The sequence below is a fragment of the Pelecanus crispus genome, chromosome 1, assembly GCF_030463565.1.
Source record: "Pelecanus crispus isolate bPelCri1 chromosome 1, bPelCri1.pri, whole genome shotgun sequence".
Taxonomy (NCBI): Eukaryota; Metazoa; Chordata; class Aves; order Pelecaniformes; family Pelecanidae; genus Pelecanus; species Pelecanus crispus.
Window position 1 is genome coordinate 215,136,069 of NC_134643.1, and position 15,630 is coordinate 215,151,698.

The 15,630-nt window shown below is 47.6% G+C and overlaps 2 protein-coding genes across 2 annotated transcripts in view; both read left to right on the forward strand.

Annotated features, from left to right (window-relative positions):
- Nucleotides 1-15,630, forward strand: part of MRE11 (MRE11 double strand break repair nuclease) — a 277,276-nt gene that overhangs the window by 24,422 nt on the left and 237,224 nt on the right. The window lies entirely within an intron of this gene.
- On the forward strand, nucleotides 3,356-7,206 carry GPR83 (G protein-coupled receptor 83). The gene is made up of 4 exons (XM_009486151.2): nucleotides 3,356-3,742; nucleotides 4,488-4,613; nucleotides 5,663-5,796; nucleotides 6,574-7,206. The coding sequence occupies exons 1-4, from the start codon at nucleotides 3,356-3,358 to the stop codon at nucleotides 7,196-7,198; spliced, it is 1,272 nt and encodes a 423-aa protein (XP_009484426.1). The 3' UTR covers nucleotides 7,199-7,206.

Below are 15,630 nucleotides of genomic sequence, written 5' to 3' on the forward strand. Positions count from 1 at the left end.
TTAGAAAGACTGTACTATAAACATGCTTCTCATCGGTAATGAGATTTCTTATACGGGGCAGGGGTAAGATGCTCAGAAAATCAACATTATTTCTCAGAGATCACACTGGATAGTTTTCAAAAAGTCACTTTTCACTCATGAAAATTCCAATGCACCTGCCCCAGGAAAGCTCAGAAATTCAGCAAAGCCACAGTAGTGAAGGAAAGATTGTTCCCAGGGAAATGGCAGGGGTGGGGGGGAGTTACACACTCTGCTGTGTATTTAAAAAGAAAAAAGGTGTTAATCCTTTTTTTGAATGCTTCCAAATTACATTTTTAGTGTGTCTGGATGACTTTTTTGTATTCCTCTTACAACCTCTTTTTTTACCAGGCCTGTTTTCTAATTTATAATAATTTTGTTGAGTGCTATTGCACAGATGTTTTCCATGACCTTTTTTGATTACCTGGATTCAGGAACTGTATAGCTTTATTTCCAACATTTTCTAAACACTTTTCACTTTGTAAGTTACATCTTTTCACAGATGCCTTTTACAAAAACGAGGTATGGTGTACCAAATCCTGACATTCCTGTGCAGCTGCTTCCTTTGCTGTCAGTGGGTGCTGGGGATGGCGGAGCAAGGGTGAAGACAGCAGGAGCAGGTACCAGGCTGACAAATCTACCACAGCCTGTTCTCTGGTAACAACCGCACGTACGTGAACTGTTTAGACAGTTCATACTGGGGCATGTTTAAATGCAAACTAAACCAGAAGAGTGATGTGAGGCAGAGAAGGGCGTGCGGGTGACACAGGAGCAACGTGACCCAGGGAGCTTCCACTGGGCTTTTCCCGTGACCCTTTGTGTGTATTTTGGGTGGACCTGCCCGGTGTGCGGTGGGACAGCCTCCTTTGGATCACAAGATACTGAGTCCAGCTCGGAGGAGGGTGGGCTTGGGCTGCGTGGGAGGAGATTCCCATCTTTTCCCCAGCAGCCTGGCTGAGGAGGTGAGGAGAAGGCCTCCAGCGCTCCTGAAAGTACCTGGTCCTCAAAAGCAACAGTGGCTCTGGCTACACATGCAAGGGTACCCTGCTAGAAATGAAGAATTAGATCAAGGGGAGTAATAGGCAAAACTAATCTTTTTTGCTGGAATATGGATTATGGTACAGGGGAGCAGGATCTGATAGATGTGGAAGAATAAGAGCTGGAGTTTGAGTGTCAGAAGACAGAACAGCCTTACGTGTTGGCCAGCAGCACTGAAAAAGAGGGGAGCTGGAGCAGCCCAGTGAGAAGGGGGGCATATAGAATCATAGAATTGTTTAGGTTGGAAAAGACCTTTAAGATCATCCAGTCCAACCATTAACCTAAAATACCAAGTCTACTCTAAGCCAATCAAGGGTAGACTAGACTAAACCATGTCCCCAAGTACCACATCTACCCGTTTTTTGAACACTTCCAGGGATGGTGACTCCACCACCTCTCTGGGAAGCCTGTTCCAATGCTTGACCACCCTTTCCGTGAAGAATTTTTTCCTAATTTCCAACCTAAACCTCCCCTGGTGCAACTTGAGGCCATTTCCTCTCGTCCTATCACTAACCACTTGGGAGAAGAGACCAACACCCGCCTCACTACAACCTCCTTTCAGGTAGCTGTAGAGAGCGAGAAGGTCTCCCCTCAGCCTCCTCTTCTCCAGGCTAAACAACCCCAGTTCCCTCAGCCGCTCCTCATAAGGCCTGTGCTCCAGACCCTTCACCAGCCTTGTTGCCCTTTTTTATGCCACCGACCACTCTGTTCTCATCCCAAACCCACACCGGAACGCTGCCCTGGCCCATTTTCTACCATTTCCCTGGGCCTTTAAGTTACATTGTGAGACTCTCTGTGTTTTCCTGGCAGCATCAGATCAGGGGCATCCTTGCTGACCAAGTGCTTCTGAGCAGGACACAGATTTCTTACTTCTCCGTGAAATAGTCTGAGGTGACTGCCACCTTAGCAGCTCCAGCAGGCTCGCTGGAAGGCTTCCTCTGAGACAGGCAAACTGCCGAAGGAGCTCAAACTGGACAATTTTGTGGAAGAAATAGACGCTGGCAGCAGTTTGCAGAGGAGCCTTGTGGGCTGGCCATGCCGCCTGTCCTGCTGTGCTCAACTCCTGAGCCACGGTGAGGAGAAAGCAGCCTGAGTCGTTCACTGGGGGAGTCACAAGCATCTTTTGGAAGTGTTATTTTCACCAGTGAGTGACCAGCTTATAATATAAGCTTTTCAGCCAATGGTCTTTTAATTGATGGTTAAATAAGCTTTTTATGTACAAAACCTGCACTGGCCGGGGTTAGTTGACACCACCCAAGCAGATCTGTCCCCAGCAGAGGGGCAGCACCTTACGTGTGCACTTGTGGAGGGGCACGTCTTTCTGTGCTGTGTAGGATTTGTGGCTCTTGGACTCCTGATACTGATTTTAAATTTCCTACTCGGTTTTTGGGGGAAGGCACAAGAAACATGCATGCTGCTGTCTCATCGGTGCTTGGGTCCAGCATACGGCTGCCTGTTGCTTTGGATGCTGGACTTACTGTGCTGGGACATCCCTTCCCGTCCTCTGTCCTGTATAATCACCTCTTTGTAACTACCTCTGTATTTCTACAAACCCTAAAAAGCACAGTTTCACATCAAACTTTTTATTCCCTTGGCCAAAAGGAAATCCTTGCCAAGGGAAAGCTTAAGTATTTCTCTGTCTCTCTGAGGGAAAAAAAGGTCTTTGGAAAAATACTGTAAGTACAGTAAGCCAGATTGTTAGTCACAGTTCGTCTGTTACCCCCCTATTCTGTGCTAGTTAGTAAGTGTCATGCTGTGAAATAGGCTGAAACTTGCCTGCCAGACCTTTAAAACTGAGCTAAAATTCGAACTGTGTCCTGGAAGACAGCACAGCTGCCACACACACTGCAGGTTTATAAACAGCACAGAATTTGCATGAACCCCAGCTCCTGGTAGAGAAAAAAAGACGCTGACGACTGGAGAGATTGATTTGCCTTTCTCACAGATGCGCTTATCTTGGAGTAGCGCCCGGGGGAGTGTGACTGCATGGAAAAGCAGCACGTCAGAGCAGAAATAATGTCATGCAGCCCAATGGCTGCAGAAGATCCCGTCTCGGAGCTCGCCTGGGCATATAAAGCTGGCTGAAGGAGCAGAGGTAGCGGCGAGCCGAGCGGGAGAGAAGCACGCTGCGGGAGGCAGGAGCATCCACCCGCTCCTGCTGCTTGCGTGCCCTGTTTGCAGCCCCTGAGCGTGCCTGGGCTGAGCGAGGGGAGGACGGCTCTCCCGGCACACGGCGTGAGCTCTGCTCTCTCACAAATGAGCTATTTCCAAACTGGGGGAGCAGAGCGGCATTTCAGACATGGTGTTCTGTTTTATCTGGCTCTCCCTCCCCAACTTGGTTAATGCCTTTGCCACCCCAGGAAAGTTGCCCCTCAATGGAAGCCTGGAGAAGACTTTTGTAATCCCGAACATCTCAGGTTTCTTTTCCTGGGATAACGACAGCCTGGCTGACTGGCAGAGCTTTGTGGGCAGGAGCCGGTACGGAGTGGAGTCACAGAGCATCACAGTCAAAGTCCTGCTCGTCGCGGCTTACTCCATCATCATTGTCTTCTCCCTCTTCGGGAACGTCCTGGTCTGTCACGTTGTCATCAAGACCAAGCGCATGCACTCCGCCACCAGCTTGTTCATTGTGAACCTGGCTGTAGCTGATATCATGATCACACTTCTCAACACGCCTTTTACACTGGTAAGACTGGGGCAGAGATGCCATAAAGGCATCACAGTTACTTCGCTGGCCTGTTCTTTACTATAGGCAGTGCATTAATGTCCTGCAGATACCTGTCTAGTCCAAATTACAGTGATTGGAGTTATCTTTGGAAAACTCCATATGTCTTTTTCTTCTCTAATTCCTATTATCTAGTTGAACATCTGAAGTTACCATTTGTTAAAAGTGGCCCTGATAGCACTTGAACAATAATAACCTCACAGTGGTAACTTAGTACTTTGTAGCATCTGGTCATTTTTTTCCTTCCTTTCTCTGAAGTATTTCCAAGGTAATACTCTGAACCTCTTGAAAAAAAGGATTAATGTTCACCATCATTTTACAAGCTGTGTTGAAGAGCTGTAGTTTGCTTTGAAGTAAGGTATACATGTGAGCCCTATCCTGTAAGGAGGGCTTAAAAGGGAAAAATTAATGTATTGACTCAATAGTTAGACTACAGAGGGACACACTGTGAATAAAAGAGAGCAAACATCTTTGGTACTGCTTTGCTGTGTTGTTCTGGAGGCTATTGCTGGGCCATTGAGCAGCACTAACCTACCTTTTCAGGGTTCAGAAACCAGAAAACCATACAGTTACATAAAGAACCTGCTATTTTAAAAATATCTTTTTCATAGCACAAGGAATTATGTGCCAGAGGTGTCTCAGATATCTATAAGCATGTGGAGGGGGGGGGGGGCAGTGCACAAAACTAATGGTATTCTGGTTTTAGGCTCGGTTTGTGAACAGTACCTGGATATTCGGGAAGGGGATGTGCCATGTCAGTAGGTTTGCACAGTACTGCTCCCTCCACGTCTCTGCCTTGACCCTTACAGCCATTGCCATGGACAGGCACCAGGTGAGAGCTCTCTGAAGCAGACAGCCAGAAAGCTTGGGAGGGCATAATTAAAATGAGAGCGGATGATCCCATGTCCTTTCCTTCTCAGCTCCCCCATTAATGTCGGATGCAGGAGGAGCTGACAGGGTAGGGGAGCAGTTCTTTCTGTCAGATGGAAAGAATAGTTTCAAGCCCACAGCAAGGTGGGAGAGTGGAGATGTCCATTGCCTTGTGATTGCTTCCAACTGGGCAATGGGAGCTTTTCTGCAGTGTGTAATCCAGTAGCTCTCAAATGAGGAGAAAGTCCAAGATCTTGATAGGAATTCACGTGGGCAACCTTTCGCTGGGGTGGTTTGTCTGGCCCATGGAGGAACAGTGTCGTGGATGCAGGGATGTCCTGGTTAGCTTCTGCAGCTCTGTGGGTCTTTGCTCTGGAATGTCTCTCCCCTTGTTACCCCGGCTACTGGAGAGCTGACTGTACTATACTGGTGTTTGTCACAAGCAGAGCTGTGGCTTGCTGTTGATAATGAGCTCAAAACTGGGGACAGCCAGGCATTATCAGTTTGGAATCACCCAACAACCACGAAAAACAGAGTAGTACAGTGGACGTTTTCTGCTAGAAAGCTTCTAAGTTTCCAGAAAATGCACTGGCTGTCAGAAGCATCCCCAGGGAGGTCTAGTTAAATCACAAACCCAGGGCTCTTTGGGTCACCAATACTGAAGAGTCTGAGACTATTTTCTCCTTGTCTTTTTTTTTTTGCTATTAAGTAAATTGAACCTGGAAATGAGTATGTGTGCAAGACCCGCTGGTACCCAGTTCTCCCCACCTAGATGCAAATACTTGAAATGAGAGGGTAGGACTGGGATCTGACTTTACCCGTTCCCATAGTGGAAAAATTCAGGCTTTCATGTACAGCTTACAGTCAATGAGAACTGGGTGAAGACAGTACTGCCTGCATGCTAAATTTCCACTTCAAGTAATAGATTTAAGGCTGGAAAATTATATGAAAGAAATGATATGATTTTTTCCTCAAATGGCATAAGCCTGAATATCGGTTTATTTTGCACAGGTTATAATGCACCCTCTGAAACCCCGCATATCTACTGCAAAAGGTATCATCTACATCTCTGTAATCTGGATCATGGCAACTTGTTTTTCCCTACCACATGCTATCTACCAAAAACTCTTTACCTTTGAATACAGGTAAGGATATGCTTTGCTTTCCTCCACAGCCTCCCTGGAGGCCAAACTCCCAGTGGCCATAATTTCACATCTTCTACTGAAAGCCCTGAACTTATGTTGAGGTCAGCTAAATATGGATCTAGTCTATAATTCTCATCAGATTCCTTTTGCAATGGCTGATATTCTGTTCTTGTTTCTATTTTTAATTATTTTATCTTCATTCTGTCACACTAATCACATGAAATAGGCTAAGAAGTTAGAGGATCTTGCCTGGACCCTGTATTTCTATATGCTAGCATTTTATATAATGTAACAGTCTCACCTGTTTGGGCAGACCAAGAATGGGGAAAGACCTAACAGCCCTGGGATAGTGACAGAATCTGCCTCAGCTGCTTGTTCCATAAAATGCTGTCATGAGCCTTGATATTTGGAAAGTGCTTTAATGAGGGAAAGGTCCTTAATATGTACAGAGACTGTGTTTCTGTTTGCCAAAGGACAAAGAATAAAACCCTGCTTCTGTGCTGCTGGAAATTTTGTAATTGATGAAACTCATAAAATTATCATAAGGTCATGAAAGCCCATGAGAAATTATCACTAAATTGCTCACAGGCTGCTCCATGGCTCAAATCCTTGGACAGCAGAACTCCACTTAACTGTGACACATGCATAAATGAAGGGTCTGCCTCGAGGTGTCATGGCAGGAGCTCCCTCCCTCCTGCCCCCTTGTTTCTGATGTACTTCTCCCGCGGTGCCTGGCTGCATGCACTCTCACCCCCTGTCTGGTATCTCCATTTGCAGTGAGGAAGTTACCCGGTGCCTGTGTCTGCCGGATTTCCCCGAGCCTGCTGATCTCTTTTGGAAATACCTCGACTTAACAACCTTCATTTTACTCTATGTCCTGCCCCTTCTGATCATCTCTGCTGCCTACATGACAGTGGCCAAGAAACTCTGGCTGCGCAATGTCATCGGAGAAGTCACCACTGAGCAGTACTTTGTCCTTCGCAAAAAGAATAAGAAGACCATAAAGATGCTGATGCTTGTTGTCATACTCTTCGCAGTCTGCTGGTTTCCCTTAAATTGCTACGTTGTCCTCCTCTCCAGCCAGACCATACACACCAACAATGCCCTGTACTTCACCTTTCACTGGTTTGCAATGAGCAGCACCTGCTACAACCCCTTCATCTACTGCTGGCTCAATGACAGCTTCCGATCAGAACTGAAGGCGTTGCTCAACATGTGCAGAAAACCTCCCAGACCTGCCGAACAGAGGCTTCCCTCCACGGTCCCATCCTACCGACTGGCTTGGCCAGAAAATGGTGACTTCAAGAGGCTGCAGGTCTCCCATGTCCTTCCATCAACCTCCAACATCCAGTCAGGAAAGACAGACATCTCTGCAGTTGAGCCGATAGTAGCTGTGAGCTAAATGGTGGCCCAGAGAAATCTACAGGGACCGCACATAGATTTGGCTAGAGCTAAAATGGTGGGAAGGTGTGGAGCTCTGGCCTACTTAGGGGCTGCGCAACTACATGTGATAAAACCAAGAAGGAGGTTCTGCAAGAGGTAGCATGAAAGAGCTGAATGTTTGATGCAGGCTGATGGTAATGGTGTGGAGCCCCTAAAGGGGAGAAAGCAAACTCTTCCCAGGAAGGAACTCTTTGTCAAGTTGACTTTGTATTGGCTTGCAGGACAAGATTCTCTGCATGTACGTTGCTGTTAACTGAATGACTAAGCCTTTCTACCACTGGGGCTGTGTGTGTGATTTGCTGGTATTTAAACACTAAAGCAACAATCTAATCACATGAGGCTTCCCTCCCCCTTTTTCAAGTCTCTTAGTAGCAACATGGAAATGGTTCAGATGCAGACCTTTCGGTTGCTGGCTTAGATCCAGTGCAACTGGGTAGGAAGGCATCCCTTCTGAACTGGGGCCTGACAGGTCAAGATCTGTTCAAAATGAATGAAAAGATACTCTTCACAAATCCATTTTTTTGTGGAAATCACCCTCAGAGGGGCAGAGGGTGAAATGGACATTGATAAACAGAGCAGTCTTCTACATCACAGGCACTTTTTCTAAGGTAGAGTTAAAGAAAAATGGATGCCTATTCTTTGCATAAGTAGATGGCAAACACCAACCTTTTAGTTCAGTATCTGTTGCCAGTGCTAAATCACACGGAGTTTTTCTTTCCTAAGATAAAGTCATGAATATTCAGAAAGCTTTTCTTCAAATAGAGAACTAAACCCCAAAAAGCTGCTTTGGAGAAATTTGGACATACCATCCACAGCTGGAGAATGGGTAATTAAACACTACTCTGAGTTTGGAGTACAACCTCTTGATCAGAGCATCTCTGCATTATTGTCATGTGGCAGCTAAAGGATCCCACAGTTTGGCTTTTTAATTTGCCTTTGAATATTGCTCTCTTGTCCTGTAAAGCACCTGGGTACTTCTCAGATCAGACATTTGGGACAACTCATCCCAACTAAGATGTTACCTCTCTGGAATCAGTTCATAAATGAACTGCTTTGAGAGAACAGATGATATCTGTGATAGCAAGTAATAAAAGTGGAACATTTCTCTGCAAGATATCCTCTGGTGATTGCACAATTATGGTGCATTTAAAGTCAAGTGAGATGTGTCCTTCTTGGGGTGGATAAGAAAATTGATGTGACCGCAGCTGTCTCGAGTAGTTTGAAGAACTTAGTGTTCTTAGCACAAAATCTCATAGAAACATGGAATGGTTTGGGTTGGAAGAGACATTTAAGATTGTCTAGGTCCAACCCCCCTGCTACAAGGCAGGGAATGCCTTCCACTAGACCAGGTTGCTCAAAGCCCCATACAACCTGGCCCTGAACACTTCCAGGGATGGGGCATCCACAGCTTCTCTGGGCAACCTGTTCCAGTGCCTCACCACCCTCATCATAAAAAAATTGCTTCCTTATATCTAATCTAAATCTACCCTCTTTCAGTGTAAAGCTATTACCCCTTGTCCTGTCACTGCATGCCCTTGTAAAAAGTCCCTCTCCAGCTTTCTTGTAGGCCCCCTTCAGGCACTGGAAGGCTGCAATAATGTGTCCCCAGAGCCTTCTCTTCTGCAGGCTGACCAACCCCAAATCTCTCAGCCTGTCTTCATAGCAGAGGTGCTCCAGGCCTCTGATCATCTTTCTTGCCCTATTCTGGATTCGCTCAAACAGGTCCATGTCCTGCTTATGCTGGGGGCCCCAGAGCTGAATGTAGTACTCCAGGTGGGGTCTCATGAGGGTGGTATAGAGGGGGAGAATCACCTCCCTCAACCTGCTGGTCACGCGTCCTTTGATGCAGCCCAGGATACAGTTGGCCTTCTGGGCTGCAAGTACGCATTGCTGGTTCATGTTGAGCTTCTCATCAACCAACACCCCCAAGTCCTTCTCCTCAGGGCCATTCCTCAATCCATTCTCCACCCAGCCTGTATTTGTGCTTGGGATTGCCATGACTCATGCACAGGACCTTGCACTTGGCCTTGTTGAACTTCACGAGGTTCGCACAGGCGCCTCTCTCAAGCCTGTCCACGTCCCTCTGGATGGCATCCCTTCCCTCCAGTGTGTTGACTACACCACACAGCTTGGTGTTGTCAGCAAGCTGGCTGAGGGTGCACTCAATCCCACTGTGCGTGTTGCCAACAAAGATGTTAAACAGCACCAGTGCCAATAGCAACCCCTGAGGAGCGCCACTTGTCACTGGTCTCTGCTTGCTCATTGAGCCGTTGACCGCAACTCTTTGAGTGCAACCATCCAGCCAATTCCTTATCCACTGAATGCTCAACCCATCAAATCCATGTCTCTCCAATTTAGAGACAAGGATGTCATGCAGGACAGTGTCCAGTGCTTTGCGCAAGTCCAGGTAGATGACATCAGTTGCTTTTCCCGTATTCACTAATGCTGTAACCCCATCGTAGAAGGCCACCAAATTTGTCAGGCATGATTTGCCCTTAGTGAAGCCATGTTGGCTGTCACCAATCACCTCCTTATTTTCCATGTGCCTTAGCATAGTTTCCAGGAGGATCTGCTCCATGATCTTTCCAGGCACAGAGGTGAGCCTGACTGGCCTGTAGTTCCCTGGGTCTTCCTTTTTTCCCTTTTCAGAAATGGGGGTTATGTTTCCCCTTTTCTAGTCAGTGGGAACTTCACTGGACTGCCACAACTTCTTAGATATAATGGATAGTGGCTTAGCAACTTCATCCACTGGTTCCCTCAGGATCCACGGATGCATCTCATCAGGTCCCATGGACTTGTGCACCTTCAGGTTCCTTAGATGGTCTCGAACCTGATCTTCTCCTACAGTGGGCATTTCTTCAGTCTCCCAGTCTCTGCTTTTGCCTTCTGTGACTTGGGTGATGTGGCTTGAGCACTTGCTGATGAAGACTGAGGCAAAAAAGTCATTGAGTACCTCAGCCTTCTCCATATCCCAGGTATATAGTCTCCTGTTTCCTGCCAGAGAGGGCCCACATTTTCCCTAGTCTTCCTTTTATCACCAATGTACCTATAGAAGCTTTTCTTGTTGCCCTTGACATCCCTGGCCAGATTTACTTCTATTGGGGCTTCAGCTTTTCTAACCTGATCCCTGGCTGCTCAGGCAATTTCTCTGTATTCCTCCCAGGCTACCTGTCCTTGCTTTCACCCTCTGTAGGCTTCCTTTTTGTGTTTGAGTTTGTCCAGGAGCTCCTTGTTCATCCATGCAGGCCTCCTGGCTTTTTTGCCTGACTTCCTCTTTGTTGGGATGCATCACTCCTGAGCTTGGAGGAGGTGATCCCTGAATATTAACCAGCTTCCTTGGGCCCCTCTTCCCTCCAGGGCTTTATCCCATGGTACTCTACCAAGCAGATCCCTGAAGAGGCCAAAGTCTGCTCTCCTGAAGGCCAGGGTAGTGAGCTTGCTGTGCACTCTCCTCGGTGCCCTAAGGATCTTGAACTCCACCATTTCACGGTCACTGCAGCCAAAGCTGCCCTTGAGCTTCACATTCCCCACCAGCCCCTCCTTGTTGGTGAAAACAAGGTCCAGCATAGCACCTCTCCTTGTTGGCTGCTCTATCACTTGGAGAAGGAAGTTATCAACAATGCATTCGAGGAACCTCTGGGATTGCTTATGCCCTGCTGTGTTGTCCCTCCAACAGATATCAGGGTGGCTGAAGTCCCCCATGAGGACCAGGGCTTGTGAACGTGAGGCTGCTCCTATCTGTCTATAGAGGGCCTCATCCGCTCGGTCTTCCTGGTCTGGTGCCTGTAGCAGACCCCCACTGTATTGTCACCTGTCTCTGCCCTCCCAAGAATCCTGACCCATAAGCTCTCGGTTGGCTCCTCATCCATCCCCAGGTGGAGCTCCAGGCACTCCAGCTGGTCATTGACATAGAGGGAAACACCCCCTCCTTGTATCCCCTGCCTGTCCTTCCTAAAGAGCCTGTATCCTTCCATTCCAACACTCCAGTCATAAAAGCCATCCCACCATGTCTCGTGATGACAATAAGATCACAGCCCTGCAGGCATGTGGATGTCTCTAACTTCTCTTCTTTATTCCCCATGCTATGTGCGTTTGCACAGAGGCATTTAAGTTGGGCCCTTGATGAAGCTGACTTACTGGCTGGAGTGGCTGGAATTCCTTTGTGCTGCTTCTCAGGTGCTCTTCTGCTGACTTGTTATCCTTCTCCAGGTTCTGGGCATTTATTGCTGGCACTCACACCAAACTGGTAGGAGTGGGATAGATTGGGGTTCCCCTCCCCCAGCAACTTTAGTTTAAAGCCCTCTTCACCAGCTTGGCCTGCCTATGGCTGAAGATGCTCTTCCCCTTCTCTGACAGATGGACCCCATCAGCCCCTAGTAGATCTGGTTTCTCAAAGCAAGTCCCGTGGTTGAAGTAGCTGAACCCCTGGCTGTAGCACCAGTCCTGTAATCATTTGTTGATTCACCAGATTCAACCAGCCCTTTCAAACCCCTTCCCTTTGACCGGGAGGATTGATGAAAAAACTACCTGTGCTGCAGAGTCTCTTACTGCTGCTCCCAGGGCTCTGTACTCCTTCTTGATACTCCTCAGACTGCTCCTGGCTGTATCACTGGTGCCCATGTGAAACAACAGCGGCAGATAACAGTCAGTGGACTGTACAGTAGTCTCAGTAGTCTCTTGATGACATCCCTGATATGAGGCCCCGGTAAGCAGCACACCTCCCTAGAGAGTGCGTCAGGTTGGCAAATGGGTGTCTCCGTACCTCTCAGAAGAGAGTCACCTACCACTATCACCCGTTGCCTTTTCTTAGTTGTGCTGGTTGTTTTACGGGGAGCAGATCGGGCTGCATTACTCAGCTCCAGCGTGTGACCGGTCTTTCCTCTTCAGTCTGCAGAGCGGTGAAGCGGTTTTGCAAGGGCACCTCAGGCTTCGGGGGAAGTCTCTTCCTCCTGCTGGTCCTTGCCGCTGCAGCCGTTCATTCTTCCGCGTTATTGGCCCCCTCCCTTCTGTGTGTGCCGGTGGAGGAGTTTTTGGCTGTTTGGCCGTGGGCTGTGGGTCCGCTGCAGACTGCTCTTGGAACCAGCTATCTCACTCCTTCTCAGCCTTCCTGATGTGTCACGGCCTTCTCACCGCCTCCTGCGGCTCAGCCACCTGCTGCAGGAGGTCCTGGGCACACCTTTTGCTCCAGGAGAAAGGCCCAGGCACTTCCTGCAGTCTGAGGTCTGCCCTGCAGCCTCTCCCTTCAGCAGCTCCGTCTGGGCGGAGGCATCGGCCACGGCTGGGGTGGGTGGTGCAGAACCCCAGCAGGAGCTGCAGCCTTTGCTCTCAGAGGAGTGCCCACCATTCTGCCTTGAGGGGCAGGTAGGACGAGTGCCCTTGGCCTGTGCCCACGGTCACAGAACGGTGCCCAGCTGCTGGGTTATGTGTACTTCAGGCCTCCCACTCGGCCAGTGGAATGCCCCTCCTTCCAAGAGGCGCCCTCCCTGCGCACCCTCCCTCGCCAGAGCTGCCGGCTCCTGGCGGGTCTCTGTGCTCCCCCGGGGTTTCCCCGGCTCAGGAAACCCCCCTGTACAATGCAATCCCTCGCTCCGCTGCGGAACACACCTGCACCGGAGCTGGTCACCTCTGCAATCGAATCTAGGTTCGAGATCATCAAGGTGGAGATCATCTTCTTTCATTTTCCCTTTTGTGTGTGTTTGCCTGCTGCAGCTGGACTTTTTGCTACCTTTTGAATTTTGGTCTTGTGCAGTGCTTTGAAACAGGTGGTTTAGTAGCTAGCTGTCGTGGTTTAGCCATTATTCTTATACTAAACCCAAACCACAGCACTATGCCAGCTACTAGGAAGAAAATTAACTCTATCCCAGCAGAAACCAGGACACTAGCCTTGGAAAAACAGATCTGCAAGAACAAGCCTGTGGGGAACTTTGGTGTGAGAGGCTTTTCTTTCCCCTCTGGGAATATAATGAATCAGACCTAAACGTGAGGCATTATGGAAAGGGGAGGTCATTTTGGTTTATCTGATTTTCTAAGCAAGTCAAGTCTCCCCACTCCCACCCTCATGGCCATATCTTCAGAAGCACCAAGATCTCTGTGTGTGTGTCCGGGTGGTCTGGCCAGGCTGGCTCCTGTGTGACACAGAGCTCAAGGGATGCTGGCTACTGACTCCTCGTCATGCCTTTTGGGTTCCTTTTTGTTGACAACAATGAACTAGATTTTGGACAGGTTTTTTATACTCTTTAAGAGTCAACAATTATTATTGTTATTTTTTGCCTCAAAATCTTGCTTACTTCTGCTTCCATAAATCTTAGGCAAGGCCCGCTGTTTTTTCCTTCCTTTTCAGTGCCTTTATAGACACAGACTGTCCTGTTGGGGCGAAGGAAGAGCAATGGTACAGGTGATGTGCTGTGACCTTGTGGCCATCCTCCTGTCATCACACCACAGGTCTTCTGCTCACAGTTTCACCAGAGCATAGCTCTCTAGCCCTGGGGCAGTATATTCCCCAGAGGTCACCAGTCATGTCCTTGGTTATCAGTGTAGGTCATTCTTTCAAACTGGGCTCCATTGTTTCCTCTGGAGCTTTCACACACGTGCCTCTGGAGCAGACTGTGAACACGGCAGAGCAGCGTCTGCTGGATGACAAAGAGTATGCAAGGCACTGAACAGCTGCTTGTTGCAGGAGATCCACATAGCCTGAGCACAGGAGTTTTGTGGAAAAATGAATTGCATTTAGAGAATGCATCATCTGGCATATGAATATGGGAATTCAGTTAAGGTCACCTAGGTAAAGCTAATGCTGGCATCTCCAAAACCTTGAGTGGCTGGCTCTGCAACTTTCATGATTTAAAGAGTGCTGTGTTTTTTCTATTCAAAAGTGAAATTATTTGTATTGACAATACTGTTTTCTTATTTTTCTACTTCCTTGAACACTACCATAACAGGCCTATGAGAATTAACTTACAAGTTCTATGAATTCATGAATGTTAATTCTCTGTTTCTAACAATGTTCCTAGTGTTTTATTCATTTTCTCCATGTAGAATTATGCAGAGACCTTGAAAGGGAACAAAGATGATGCCAGGCTGTATTCAGCAGCTTGTGCTATTCTGAATGGCACTCAGGGGAAAACAAATCCTTGAAGCCTTTCTTGCACTTGTTGATGTCAGATGAAGTTTTTAGCTTCCAGCTTTCATTCCCTCCCTCTTTCCCTTCCTCCCTCCCTGGAGGCTCTTGTCCCTCGGCCTGTGGTCCCTGGCACCACTATTGGTATTGTGACACTTTCTAGCATCAGCGCTCTGAAGATAAAATGTAGCTGCAGTCCAGGGCTTTGCAGCTTTGCAAGTAAAGCCTTTTCTAAGCATTTAAGCTAAATTGTCACTTTTGCAAATGAATTTGGTAGCTTCTTTTTCATGTCCTTTGTGAAGAGCTGTCTTTCACTATTTTTTCTTTTGAGAAGACTTTTCTTACTTTTTCTTCTACAAAAATCAGAGCTCTTCCAACTTTCCCTTGCAGATGTTATTTTCTAAGCCTCTAAGTCTTCTAAGCTTAATCATTACAAAAAAATCACTAAATTTCCTGTAGATCAGTTGCTTCTACTTTGGGTTTGACTGATGAAATATAAACTCCATTTGGAATTCCCCTGTAAAACAGGACAAGGAGAGAAGGAAAGGAAATTGCTTGCTGACACTACTCTCTCCTATGAATCCCAGGGGCACCAGTTGATGCCAGTGCCGAGCATCCAGTGGTCACTCAGTGCTGGCCTCTTATGTGTCATTTCCAGTGTGTCATAAAAGCACATCTGGTCACAATGGAGACTGAAAGTACAATGTGTGACTCCTGCAGAACAGCTAGCTTTGCTAGCTGAAATGCTGCAGTTCTCCCCAGATGTAAATGTAAGATGGACAGGAGAACCACAAGTCTGTTCCCTGCAGCCCCACAACCCCTTGCCCTAAGTCTGGCCTGAGGGGAGGAAGGGGACAATGACTTACCAAGACCTATGAATGACTGGCTTTGTCTGAGAAGCCCTGGGTGCTGGTGCAGTTACTGGATTAGCCATGTGTTGCCCTTTTGCTGGGTTTTGCTGCATGCATCACTAAGTGTCTGGGGCCTTTGGCTTCCCTGGGCTGGAAGAAAATCCAGTTCATCTCCCTGAAGACAACCTCCCTGGAGTGTAGATACAGAAACTGTGAGACTGTAAAGACAGGACAAGACAACTGGAAAAGATTTATTATTGAGAATAATATTTAATTTATTATTATTTATTTCTATAATAATTTATTCTTATCTCTATGACACTCTACTTGTTTGGTACCTAGTATTTATACCTTTTCTTGTATACCCCATGTTGGCATGCAACTGCATCGCCTGCAGCTGCACTGTTTGGAAGGCAGGTGCAA

Excerpts from the sequence above, each read along its gene's own strand:
- GPR83 (XM_009486151.2), top strand. The coding sequence starts at position 3,356 with ATGGTGTTCTGTTTTATCTGGCTCTCCCTCCCCAACTTGGTTAATGCC. Across the intron at positions 3,743-4,487 it reads TCAACACGCCTTTTACACTG|GCTCGGTTTGTGAACAGTAC; the intron begins GTAAGACTGGGG and ends TTCTGGTTTTAG. Across the intron at positions 5,797-6,573 it reads CTCTTTACCTTTGAATACAG|TGAGGAAGTTACCCGGTGCC; the intron begins GTAAGGATATGC and ends CTCCATTTGCAG.